Consider the following 13,026-nt stretch of genomic DNA (forward strand, 5'->3'; position numbering starts at 1 on the left):
AACACCACATTAAAATCCTAATTAATATATATATATTTTTTGGCTTTACTTTTATTTATTGAATTAAAATTATCTAATTAACTTCTCAATATTTGTATTTGATAAGTTTCTTATTGTTTTAGAGTCATTCTCATTTTTTCTTTTTTTGTTTGTTTCTTAGTTTTGTTTCCTCCTCCTTTTCTGCTTTGTTTCTCCGTTTTTGTTTTTTCATGTCATTTATTTTCTTTCTCTCTCTTTTTTTAACAAATTTTAATATTTGCCTATTTTCTTTTGTTTATTACCATTTTCTTTTAAATTTATTTGTTTTATTTTTACCGATCTTTAATTTCCTTTTGTTTTAAAACTTTAAAAAAAAATGTTGTTTCATGTCTGCTTCCTCTTATTCAGTCATTTTGTCTGCTAATTTCTCATTTCTCTCTTTTGTTCTTTCTTTCTTTTTGTTCTTCTTTGCTTCTGTACTGTATTTTCACCTTCTTCCATTCTGTTAGTGCTGCATGTTTCCCCCCATATAGTAAATATAGGTATTTTAACTTTGAGTGAATGTAAATGAGGATGACACAATGGGTAGCACTGTCACCTCACAGCAAGAAGATCCTGGGTTCAGTTCCCAGGTGGAGCGGTCTGGATCCTGTGTGGAGTTTGCATGTTCTCCCTGTGTCTGTGTGGGTTTCCCCTGGGAGCTCTGGTTTCCTCCCACAGTCCATAGACGTGTGTGTTTGCCCTGTGATGAACTGGCGACCTGTCCAGGGTGTTTCTTACATTTTACCAAGTGAATTGGACCCACCGCGACCCTGAAAAGGATAAAGCAGTGGTAAAACAGACAATTAATGAAGGAATGTACTGTACAACAAAGCGAACCTGTCAAACCAACCCTGCTCTCCCCTACACGAGTTTCAGCTTTATTTACCCCTCGGTTGGGTAGGTGGCGGTATTGCATGTTTTAGTCTGATATTAGCAACCCCAATTCATAGAGTAAGTTTAGCGCGGTGTGAGCAGATATGCCTGTTTATTTACCTTTTGTAATGAGCTTTAATAATTAATAACACGGTTACTGATTGTACAGAGGTATGTATTACTTTTATTTAAAATATAGTATTACCAGTAGTTTGTTTTTACTAATTTGGTATAACGCTAGCCGGTTAGCATTGTAGGAGTGAACGGGTAATGCTCTGAGCTAATTAGCTAGCTCTCGGCTCTGATATTTTTTATAAAGTGTTATTATAGTTAAGTAAATAGGGTTATGTAGCTGTTATTATAAAAAAAAAAAATTAATTTATTTAACTAGTTCTAACTATATCAAAGACTCGTTGCTAGATATGCTATTGCTATGTTTGGCTAGCCATTTGAGTAACATATTACCTTACCTTTGAATTAGAGAATGTGACTAGCAATGTGATGTATCAGCTATATAATATCAGCTTTATAATATATATGGTAATTATATTCATTTAAAATAAAGTGTTTAAAACGTCAAGGGGTCTGAATATTGTCTGAATTTAGCAGACACCGTATTTACACATTATATATGCGCGCACTGGATTCCAAAAGTATTCAGACCCCTTATATTTTGCGCGTTTTGTATTGTGGATTTAATTTTAAATCGATAAAATTTACATTTGTTTTATCATAAATTCTACACTTAATCTCTCATAATACCAAAGAAAATGTATTATTATTATTATTCGAACACACATCAGCTCCACTTACCATATAGACGCACTTTGTAGTTCTACAATTACTGACTGTAATTGTAATTAGCCTGCTTTCACCCTGTTCTTCAATGGTCAGGACCCCCACAGGACCACCACAGAGCAGGTATTATTTAGGTGGTGGATCATTCTCAGCACTGCAGTGACACTGACTTGGTATGAGTGGATCAGACACAGCCGCGCTCCTGGAGTTTTTAAATACCGTGTCCACTCACTGTCCACTCTATTAGAAGCTCCTACCTGGTTGGTCCACCTTGTAGATGTAAAATCAGAGACGATCGCTCATCTATTGCTGCTGTTTGAGTTGGTCATCTTCTAGACCTTCATCAGTGGTCACAGGACGCTGCCCACGGGGCGCTGTTGGCTGGATATATTTTTGGTTGGTGGACTATTCTCAGTCCAGCAGTGACAGTGAGGTGTTTAAAAACTTCATCAGCATTGCTGTGTCTGATACACTCATACCAGGACAAAACACACTAACACACCACCACCATGTCAGTGTCACTGCAGTGCTGAGAATGATCCACCACCCAAATAATACCTGCTCTGTAGTGGTCCTGGGAGAGTCCTGACCATTGAAGAATAGCATGAAAGGGGGCTAACAAAGCATGCAGACAAATTGATGGACTACAGTCAGTAATTGTAGAACTACAAAGTGCTTCTATATGGTAAGTGGAGCTGATAAAATGGAGAAACAAGTGTAATAGAGTGTAGAAACAAGGAGGTGGTTTTAACGTTATGGCTTTAATGTTAAGAGTAGGAAAGGCTAGTTTTGTAAATATACTTTATTAATATGGGATATGCATTTTAACATTTATTTAGAAAAAATTTAGATAAGAGTAATATTAAGTAGTGCTGGGTGGTATAATGGTACATTCGGTATACTGCCATACCATAGCACAGTTAATACTACAGCTGTAGGCTTCAGTAGGCTGCAAATCATATAATACTGTTTGCCACTAAAAGCGCTATGGAGCGCCGTGCTCACTAGTTAGCCAGGTAGCATTAGCATGGCCGTGTTAACAGGTGAGAAAGGGTTCCTCTATATGAAAAAAATAAACAAAAACAGATGGAAGATGAAGAGTGGAAGACCAATATGCAATGGAAGAACCTAGCAAAGAAATGAGCCGTGTTGGCAGTGTACTCACTCACTTTCTTAACTGCTTATCCAATTTGGGTCAAGGGGGTGCTGGAGCCTATCCCAGCTTTTCAATGGGCGCAAGGCACACAGTAACACCCTGGACAGGGCGCCAGTCCATCGCAGGGCAGACACACATACACACCCACACACACACCCATTCACTTATAGGGCAATTCAGTATCTTCAACCTAACCTAATTGCATGTTTTTGGACTGTGGGTGGAAACCAGAGCTCCCGGAGGAAACCCACGCAGACACAGGGAGAACTCGGACCGCTGCATCTGGGGATCGAACCCAGGACCTCCTTGCTGTGAGGCGACAGTGCTACCCACCGTGCCGCCACGTTGGCAGTTTAGAACAAACTAAAACACTATGTACACTACGGTCTGTCGAGCCACGGCTGTTGCAAACAAGTAAACGGTGGAGCGACATTACGAACACAGTAACAATCCACATATGCACACATAGGACATGATTCCTCTATAGACAGTCAAGAAAGAAGCTTATAATTAATAATAATTAATAATTAAAACAGTGGATTCCGGTGTGTCTCACAGGGTGTAAATACTTCATGTTAGTCGCTATTTCAACGTTATAAGCAAGTGGGGATATTTAAAGTCGTCCACTTTTCTACAACAGACCTGTGGTCAATTTGTACAGTGGAGTTTGCAAACGTGGAGAGCTAAGGGTAATTGTAAAATCTTCAAATATTAAATAAAAATAAAAAAATTCATTTTTTGCAACAGTTTCACTCATACTGAGTCCATCAGATATTGTGTCATTTTTGTGGGGCCAAGCAAAGATTATAGTACTCAAAACTAGGGCTGGGTATCGCCACTACACGACTCATAGGCGATGGGGGGTTTTACACTTCACGATCTATCACCAACTGGAATCACAGGCGAGCTTCTCTGCTCTCCCAAACTACGTTTTGTCACGAAAACAAATGTGAGAAGTGACGAGGAGTTTAATAATACTACGTCCAAAAATGCACATCAACAAGTAGCGAGAGATCAAAGTTTGTGCGCTGATGTGCAGCGTAAAATCAAGCAGAAAAATAAATGAATTTGAGTGGATTTGGCAACACAAGCAGCAGGAATTGTTCTGTTGTAAGTTGGAGGTTAATAAATATTTTGTTTTGTAGAGAACGATAAGGTCAGAAATACTGTAAAACTTGTGTGTGTGCTGATGTATTCTGATAGAAACTATATTACGCCCCTGCCCCACCTGTTTACAACCTCTCCCCTGTGTTTCCCCTTGCTGTTTCACACATTGATGAGAGCAGAGTTTTGATCGCCAAGCGAACACCGAGTTCCTCCCGAACAGGTAAATCTAACAGGTAAACCCGTCGCCAAGCGAAAATCAGTGCAAAAATCGTGTAGTGTGAACTAGGCATTCTGCCGTGCTGAACTGATGTGCAGGTCAGATCTCGTTGCGTGATAAAACAGTGGCTGGTCACGCGAGATTTAAGGGGGTAACAGATTTGAAACTTTTTTTATATTCTATGTACTTATGACAGTACAACAAGCCACAGACATATAAAACGTCCCAGCCCTAATGTGAAGCAATATTATTAAAACTAGCTTTTTATTAAACATTTTAAATAGAAAAAAGGTGATTAGGAAAACAGAATGATCAGCTACATTGTGCAGTGGGTAACAATGCAGATATAAAGTCGCCAACAATGGACAGTATTAATTTTCTTCAGAAAACTGTTGTGATATTAATAAATTAGAATATAAATTGTCCAGTGCTTCTTATCAACAACTTATCTAATCAGGTTGATTTCTCCTTTTCACTAGATTTTCAAAATGGGTGAGCCACAGCAGGTCAGCGCCCTGCCGCTGCCACCGATGCAGTACATCAAGGAATACACGGATGAAAACATACGGAAAGGACTGGCCCCTAAACCACCCCCTCCCATCCGGGACAATTACATGATGTTTGGCAATCCGTTCCAGTGTGACGACCTGATCATTCGCCCCCTGGAAAGCCAGGGCATCGAGCGTCTGCACCCCGTGCAGTTCGACCACAAGCGGGAGCTGAAGAAGCTCAACATGTCCATTCTGGTCAACTTTCTGGACCTGCTGGACATCCTCATTAAGAGCCCAGGTAGCATTAAGCGGGAGGAGAAACTGGAGGACATGAAACTTTTGTTTGTACACATGCACCACCTGATTAACGAGTACCGACCGCATCAGGCACGCGAGACGTTGCGTGTGATGATGGAGGTGCAGAAGAGGCAGAGAATGGAGACGGCCGAGCGCTTTCAGAAGCACCTGGAGCGGGTTGTGGAGATGATCCAGAGCTGCCTCGCCTCACTGCCTGATGATTTGCCCCAGTCTGACTCGTCTAGCATTGGAGGAGCAGGAATCTCAGGTTTAGCAGGGGACATCAGGCTCAAAACTGAGCCCATAGATGTGGAGGAGGTCGGTGTTAGCTGTGTAGCAGGACAAACGGACAAAAATGTACAGTCCACTAGGATGGAGAAAGTGTGGGACAAAGATGCTGCAATGTGTAGTATAATTGATGAGATGACTTGAAGAGCATCTTTGGATAGTTTGACTATGGTGAATGGGGCAGTTGGGTTATTGAATACAAAAATTGACAAATAAAATATAAAAAAATATTCATCTTATCATTTATCAAGCTCTGTTATCGATCAGTGCCCTATTTAGAGTGTATTAACTGCATTGAATCGATTGTCTATGGAATATGCTTTGGAATACTGCATCCTTGACCAGGGTAAAGTGCTTACTTTAATATTCTGTAATAAATAAATAATTCAATAAATCCATCAATAATCCACAATAATTTTATTGAATTATTTACTTAGAGATAAAGCACTGAAGGTGGTGTTGGTACCACACAGTCCCAGGGTTCTAGGTTTGATCCCTGCTTTTTGTACCATGAGTTTTATCTGGTATTCTAAAATATGTTAAATTAGAGGTGCAGTGGTTTTAAGTTTTCGTGGTATTATAACCTTGTTACCCAATTATTTGGTTGGTGCAGAAGTCTATTACGCTAGCCCAGCGCTATTGGCCAGTCGAGCTTCTAAGCAGAAAGGCTGTGTCTGAGGTCGGGGTGGCTGAAGCCCTGCGATTGATTAGAGCTCTGGCCAGGGGATTCAGTCATTCTTGCCCCGACCCTAACCAGGATAAAGTGATTGTGCAATTTTTAAAAATGTCATTTTATTTTACTTCATTTCATCATTCTTAAGTGTGACCTTTTAAAATCATATAAGCAGAGGTGGAAAGAGTACTAAAATATTGTACTGAATTAAAAGTACTATTACATTGTATTATCTACTGTATGTCTATATCTATTAGATGAATTACAAGTAACTCATTTAAAATGTACTCGGAGTAGGGCTGGGCGATATGGATCAAAAATAATATCTCGATATTTTTTGCTGAACGGCGATATACGATATATATCTCGATATTTTTTTATCCCATAAGGTAATAACAAAAAGACACTTCTGAGACAAAGCTACATGTTCCAATTTTTTTTACAGGCACTTTTATTAATATTCATGCTGGGGAAGCTTTACACAAGAACTATTTTTCCTTAAAAAAAAAAAAAAAAAAAGAGCTATTCTAAGAAAAAATAAAAAAAGTTGTTTTCTAAGGCATCTGTCGTGTAATGTGAATTACAAATATATTGTCCGGCCCTTTAAGAATGTTAAGTGCACTATAGGGCGCAGGGAGCGAGTGTGTAGGGAAGATGTCGGAATGACACGGTTTCCGGCTGAGCTTGTGTAACATTAAAAGTAAAACCCCGTTAAAGTAAACCCCTCGTTAACCCCCCACCCCACCCCCACATGTTTGGACTTTGAATTCTTTTACATCACCGTCGCCACACAACAATAACATTAATATATATTTTTTTCCGTATAGAACTCAGTTCTGTAATACAGGCAGAACTAATCGTTCATGTTACTGTGTAACTATTACAACATTTAATGCATTTTAATCAGCGTTCTGCTTCATGCACTTTATTATTATTTAACAGCTTTATTTGTTGTTTAATTGCTGTTTGCTCCTTGTTTACTGCAGAGTTAGTTCATGCAATTTAATAACGTTTGGTTGTTTATTGGCCGACAACAAGAAATACTATAATGGAAGATAAATAAATAAATGACATGTCGGACGTCGGGAGATCGTCCAGTATAAACTAACACAACCACGTACAACATCCAGTACAGAAATCCCCATAATGTTTGTTTTTTACAGATAGAGCAAATATATGCACATCACATATACAAACACACAAGTCAGAACAACAGGAGACGCACCGCTACGTTATTATTACTTTCTCAACACTTGCATGATTTATACTGTTTATATATGAAGTAAACACGTGCATGTCAGCGCGTGCATGCGCTTGTATTGGTTTTTGAAACGAAAAACGACTCGTTTTCTTGTTTTTTAACTTTGGGATTTGAAGTGAAAACGAATTAAGGTACACGGAGCTGGAACCTTTTGTCTGGACTTGTTTTCGGCGTTCTCTACAGAATACATTATTCTGCTGCTCATCTGACACTTTGAATCCGAACCATCTCCAAATAATTCCAAAAAGAGTCATTATTTTTGGAATATCACCTTAACAGACCTTAGTAGACTTTAACAGACCATACTGGACCTTAACAGGCCATACTGGACCTTAACAGACCTTAGTAGATTTTAACAAGCCTTACTGGACCTTAACAGACCTTACTGGACCTTAACAGACCTTAGTAGACTTTAACAGGCCTTACTGGACCTTAACAGACGTTAGTAGACTTTAACAGGCCTTACTGGACCTTAACAGATCTTACTGGACCTTATCAGACCTTAGTAGACTTTAACAGGCCTTACTGGACCTTAACAGACCTTAGTAGACCTTAACAGGCCTTACTGGACCTTAACAGGCCTTACTGGACCTTAACAGGCCTTACTGGACTTTAACAGACCTTAGTAGACTTTAAGAGGCCTTACTGGACCTTAACAGACCTTACTGGATTTTAACAGACCTTAGTAGACTTTAAGAGGCCTTACTGGACCTTAACAGACCTTACTGGACCTTAACAGACCTTAGTAGACTTTAACAGACCTTACTGGACCTTAACAGACCTTAGTAGACTTTAAGACTTTATGTGTTGTTCCATTAGGGATATACAGTAGTGTTAAAAAAAATAGCAGTGATTTTAAAAAAGTGAATAAAGCACAAAATCATTATAATAACTTTTACTTCCATAAATGCAAATGCACTGAAAATACTACACTTTTAATTCTAAATCAAAACATTAACAACATTTAGCCAGTTTGTGTTAATCCTTTACAAAAAGTTAAGAAAAATGAATATTAGGCTGTTCAAAAAAATAGCAGTGCCAGCATTTTCCTTTAAAAACTCAAAAAATGTATCTATAAACTGAAAATGTTTGAGGTTTCACTTTACTTTAAATTACTGAACTAATATTTAGTGGCATAACAATTGTTTCCAAGATCTGTGTTGCATGGAGTCGACCAACTTCTGGCACCTCTCAACAGGTATCCAGTCCAGGATGATTAGACGACATTCCACAGTTTTTCTGCAATTTTGGGTTTTGCCTAAAAAAAAACACGTTTCAGATATCAGAACACAAGTTCTCTCTGGGATTAAAGTCAGGGGACTGGGCTGGTCACTCTATTACCTTAATCTTGTTTGTCTGTTACCAAGATGTTTTGGGTCATTGTCATGTTAAAACACCCATTTTAAGGACATTTCTTCTTCGACATAGGGCAACATGATCTCCTCAAGTATTCTGATATATTTAAACTGATCCATGATCCCTCGTATGTGATAAATAGACGTAACACCATGGTATGAAAAACATCCTCATATCATAGTTTTGTACCACCATGCTTTACTGTCTTCACAGTGAACTTTGGCTCGAATTCAGTGCTCGAGGGTCCTCTGACATACTGTCTATGGCCACTTGACCCAAAAAGAACAATTTTGCTTTCACCAGTCCACAAAATGTTGAGCCATTTCTCTTTGGATCAGTCAATGTGTTCTTGGCAAATTTGAACCCATTCAGGACGTGTCTTTTTCTTAACAACGGGACTTTGCAAGGAGTTCTTGCTGGTAAATTGGCTTCACTTAATCATCTTCTGTACTCACTGGGAACTTCAGATGTTCCTTGATCTTTCTGGAGGTGATCACTGGCTGAGTTTTTGCCATTCTGGCTATTCTTTGATCCATTCAAACAGTAGTTCCACACTTCCTTCTGCATCTTTCAGGTTTTGGTTGTCACTTTAAGGCATTTGAGATCATTTTAGCTGAGCAGCCTATCATTTGCTGCACTTCTCTCTAAAAAGTTGATTTTAGAGGGAAAAAACAGTCAAAGTACGCTGTTCATCAGAACAATGTCTGGAACAACTCATTTTACCCAGTATTTCAGAAGGAAATGTGCTATGACCAACCTGTGCAACATTTGCCACCATCCTACCTTAAATAATGGCCAAAATTGACACCCGTTCTTCTGCAGAATGAATGACTTCACCAATTGAACTCCTCACTGCTATTATTTTGAACAACCCTCCTGGGTTCCTGGGTTCGATTCCTTCGATCCGGGTCTTTTCTGTGTGGGGTTTGTTTGCATGTTCTCCCCGTGTCAGTGTGTGGGTTTCCCCCGGAGTTCCGGTTTCCTCCCACAGTCCAAAGACATTTAAGTAAGGTGAATCAGAGATACTAAATTGTCCATGACTGTGTTTGACATTAAAGACTTGAACTGATGATTTAATTACACTGGCCATTCAAATCCTTAACACTGTAACCAGTCTAGCCATCGAGTGGGTTGGCTACTCTAAATTGCCCATGGTTTGGGTCAGTAGTGAGTAAGTGTATGGTGACGAGGTAAAATAAAAAAGAAAATGGACTGACTCCCGGTGCAGCGCATGTTACTGCATTACTCCCAGTGTTTCTGGAATATGATCTGCATCACTGCAACACTGACTGGAATAAATTGGTTTCTAAGGATTAATAAATGAATTGTTCCTTAAATTAATCAGCACACTCTTGAAATAATAAAGAATTAAATACATCATTAACTTTATTGAATTACTTATTTAATTATGTATTTAAAGACTTTATTTTACTTTCTGTTACTATTATGTAAGATTTGGTTTTATCAGGTGTTGTTTACGATACTCTGAAACGTTTTTTTAAACTAAGAATAACTTACATAATGCTTAGCAAACTATGACATCATTTCTGTGTTGCACAAGCTTTTAATAATTTACATGTTAAAAAAAAGTGTTATGACTGTGTGATACGTAATGTGGTCGTGCCAGTCAGTGTTTTATTGTTTCTTGTTTTCTAGCTTTTCCTGATTGTTCAGGTTGGCGCACTGACCTACAGCTCTTACACAACTGCACGCATAGATTTATGTAAGTTCACTTCCTAATAAGTAGCGCAGAGTTTACACTTCCTGCTATTGTGGTGGTGGTACGATTTACTGGCATATAAAGCTGAGGGCAAAGGTTTAAATACACCTAAAGGTGGTATGTATGTCACGTTGTTTGGATAGTCTGCTATGAATTACAATCTGCTGGAACATAAGAGACACTGTCAATATGTCAAGTGAGCTTTACATTGGACTAAGCCATGGACTAAGAGGCTGCTGTGCAAGAACCCTGTTCTCCGAACAGACGAAACTTGCATGACAGCTTATGTAAAGCTTGCTTGACTGCATAGTGTTTTTGTTGGGCCATGGATGGCATTTGACCATCCTAACAAATTTGCAACAAGAATTAGAAAGAATTAGTTGCAGTTGTAGCCGAGCGGTTAAGGTGCTGTATTAATAATCAAAAGGTTAGTGGTTCAAGCCCCACCACTGCCAGGTTGCTGCTGTTGGGCCCTTAAGCAAGGCCCTTAACCATCAATTAAGGGAAAGAGGGGTGTTTTATCATTGTAAAACTTGCCCTAACAATGTATGGAATTACTGTTGGATGTTGACTCCTATCAATGTGCAATTAATATAATTTTTTACATCAGTATATGGGGTGGGGGATTTTGAGCATATCTGAATATTGGGGGTCATGTCACCCCACTGTATATTGTGATTACGGCCTTGGTGTGGTGTTTGGTTTGATGTAAAAAAGCTAGTTAAATAAAGAATACCATGGTTAATGCCAAAAGGTTACTAAATATAATATAAATAGTATTAAAACCAGATTTTTTAGGTCAGCATATACTACGTTTAAGTAAATATTGTGTTATAATGTACATTAAAGCAGCTTCATTGGTTATGAAACGCAAACCTGTTTCACAACAAAAGGCGTGCTGCTTGGTCACATGGTCTTTGTTTATATAACTCAGCTGATTTGCTAAAACTCTTAAGTTTACACCCCCTGACTTTACAACGGCTATTATCTGACCACTAACACGTTGGACATCCCAGTCCAAAGCATATCATTAGTATGGACTTAATTACAACACCTGCAGCTATGACAGCCTCCATTCTTTGAGGCTTTCCACAAATATATGGAGTTGAGTGTTTATTTATTAAAAGTGCATTTGGATAAAAAGGCCTGGCTTGCAGTTGACATTACAATTCATCCCAAAGGTGTTCAGTAGTGCTGGGTCGGTGCAGGTCATTAGAGTTCCTCCAAACCAACATGTCAAAGCATGTCTTTATGCTTTATGAGTTGCTTTGTGCACAGGAAACAGTATAATTTTAAAGAAGTATGTGTTTTAATTAGTTCCATTGAAAAGGAACAACTTTCTTAATCGAAATCCTCAAACTGTTTGTTGTCACAATGTTATACTTGGTTTGATGTAAGAAAGAAGCTAGTTAAACAAGAATACCACGACGAATGCTAAAAAGTGACCGAATTTAATAATAATTAGTAAGGTTTTTGAGGGCAGCATATACTAAGTTTAAGTTAATATTTTGTTAAAATGGATATTGCAGCTTCAGTGGTTATGAAACTTAACTGATTAGCTCAAAATCTTAACTTTACACCACCTGTGGCAGATGTGTTTGCATGACTTTACAACATACACTGATCAGACATAACATTAAAACCACCTTCTTGTTTGCTCCACTTACCATTTAGAAGCACCTTGTAGTTCTACAATTACTGACTGTAGTCCATCTGTTTCTCTGCATACTTTTTTAGCCTGCTTTCACCCTGTTCTTCAATGGTCAGGACCCCCACAGGACCATCACAGAGCAGGTATTATTTAGGTGGTGGATCATTCTCAGCACTGCAGTGACACTGACATGGTGGTGGTGTGTTAGTGTTAGTGTGTGTTGTGTTATTATGAGTGGATCAAACACCTCACTGTCACTGCTGGACTGAGAATAGTCCACCAACCAAAAATATATCCAGTTAAAAGCGCCCCGTGGGCAGCGTCCTGTGTCCACTGATGAAGGTCTAGAAGATGACCAACTCAAATAGCAGCAGTAGATGAGTGCTCGTCTGACTTTACATCTACAAGTTGGACCAACTATGTAGGAGTGTCTAATAGAGTGGACAGTGAGTGGACACGGTATTTAAAAACTCCAGCAGCGATGCTGTGTCTGATCCACTCTTACCAGCACAACACACACTAACACACCACCACCATGTCGGTGTCACTGCAGTGCTGAGAATGATCCTGGGAGAGTCCTGACCATTGAAGAACAGCATAAAAGGGGGCTAAGAAGTATGCAGAGAAATAGATGGACTACAGTCAGTAATTGCAGAACTACAAGGAGGTGGTTTTAATGTTATGGCTGATCAGTGTATATTGACAAAAGTATGTGGACACCTGATCACCAGTACGTTGGACATCCCAGTCCAAAAGCATGTCTTTATGTTTTATGAGTTGCTTAGTGCACAGGAAACAGTATTACTAGGTTTTTGAGGTCAGTTATACTAAGTTTAAGTAAATATTGTATTAAAATGGACATTGAAGCAGCTTCAGCGGTTATGAAACGCAAACCTAGCTGTTTCACAACAGGGTGGCACGCGCAGCTTAGCAGCCAATAGAATTCGCGCTGCTTGATCACGTGTTTTTTATTTATGTAACTTAAAGGTGTCAGTATGTGGCTAAGCTTTCTCCTCCACCCGGGCTTAAGGTTGTAGTTCGTTTCTTTTTAAATCATTTTACTCGGATATTAGAGTTATTTTGAATTTGATTAATCAGAAGGTTTGGAGCTGAGAAC

At 38.9% G+C, this 13,026-nt stretch overlaps 1 protein-coding gene across 4 annotated transcripts; it reads left to right on the forward strand.

Moving 5' to 3' along the window:
• Positions 1–733: 733 nt before the first annotated feature.
• Positions 734–6,153, forward strand: med7 (mediator complex subunit 7). Of its 4 annotated transcripts, none has more exons than XR_010013440.1 (2): positions 734–918; positions 3,407–3,485. XR_010013440.1 is itself a non-coding variant. In XM_062999859.1 (2 exons), exon 2 carries the CDS (start codon positions 4,661–4,663, stop codon positions 5,390–5,392), a length of 732 nt encoding a protein of 243 aa, XP_062855929.1. In that variant the 5' UTR covers positions 736–918; positions 4,652–4,660; the 3' UTR covers positions 5,393–6,153. The 4 variants fall into 4 exon arrangements, 3 of the variants coding, with proteins under 3 accessions (XP_062855929.1, XP_062855928.1, XP_062855930.1); XM_062999859.1 differs by lacking the exon at positions 3,407–3,485 and adding an exon at positions 4,652–6,153 and having other exon boundaries at positions 736–918; XM_062999858.1 differs by lacking the exons at positions 734–918; positions 3,407–3,485 and adding exons at positions 967–1,065; positions 4,652–6,153.
• The last annotated feature ends 6,873 nt before the right edge of the window (positions 6,154–13,026 follow it).

The sequence above is a fragment of the Trichomycterus rosablanca genome, chromosome 8 (assembly GCF_030014385.1).
Source record: "Trichomycterus rosablanca isolate fTriRos1 chromosome 8, fTriRos1.hap1, whole genome shotgun sequence".
Classification (NCBI taxonomy): Eukaryota; Metazoa; Chordata; class Actinopteri; order Siluriformes; family Trichomycteridae; genus Trichomycterus; species Trichomycterus rosablanca.

What these genes read in the sequence shown, in the direction of transcription:
- med7 (XM_062999859.1), top strand. Translation starts at nt 4,661, where the DNA reads ATGGGTGAGCCACAGCAGGTCAGCGCCCTGCCGCTGCCACCGATGCAG.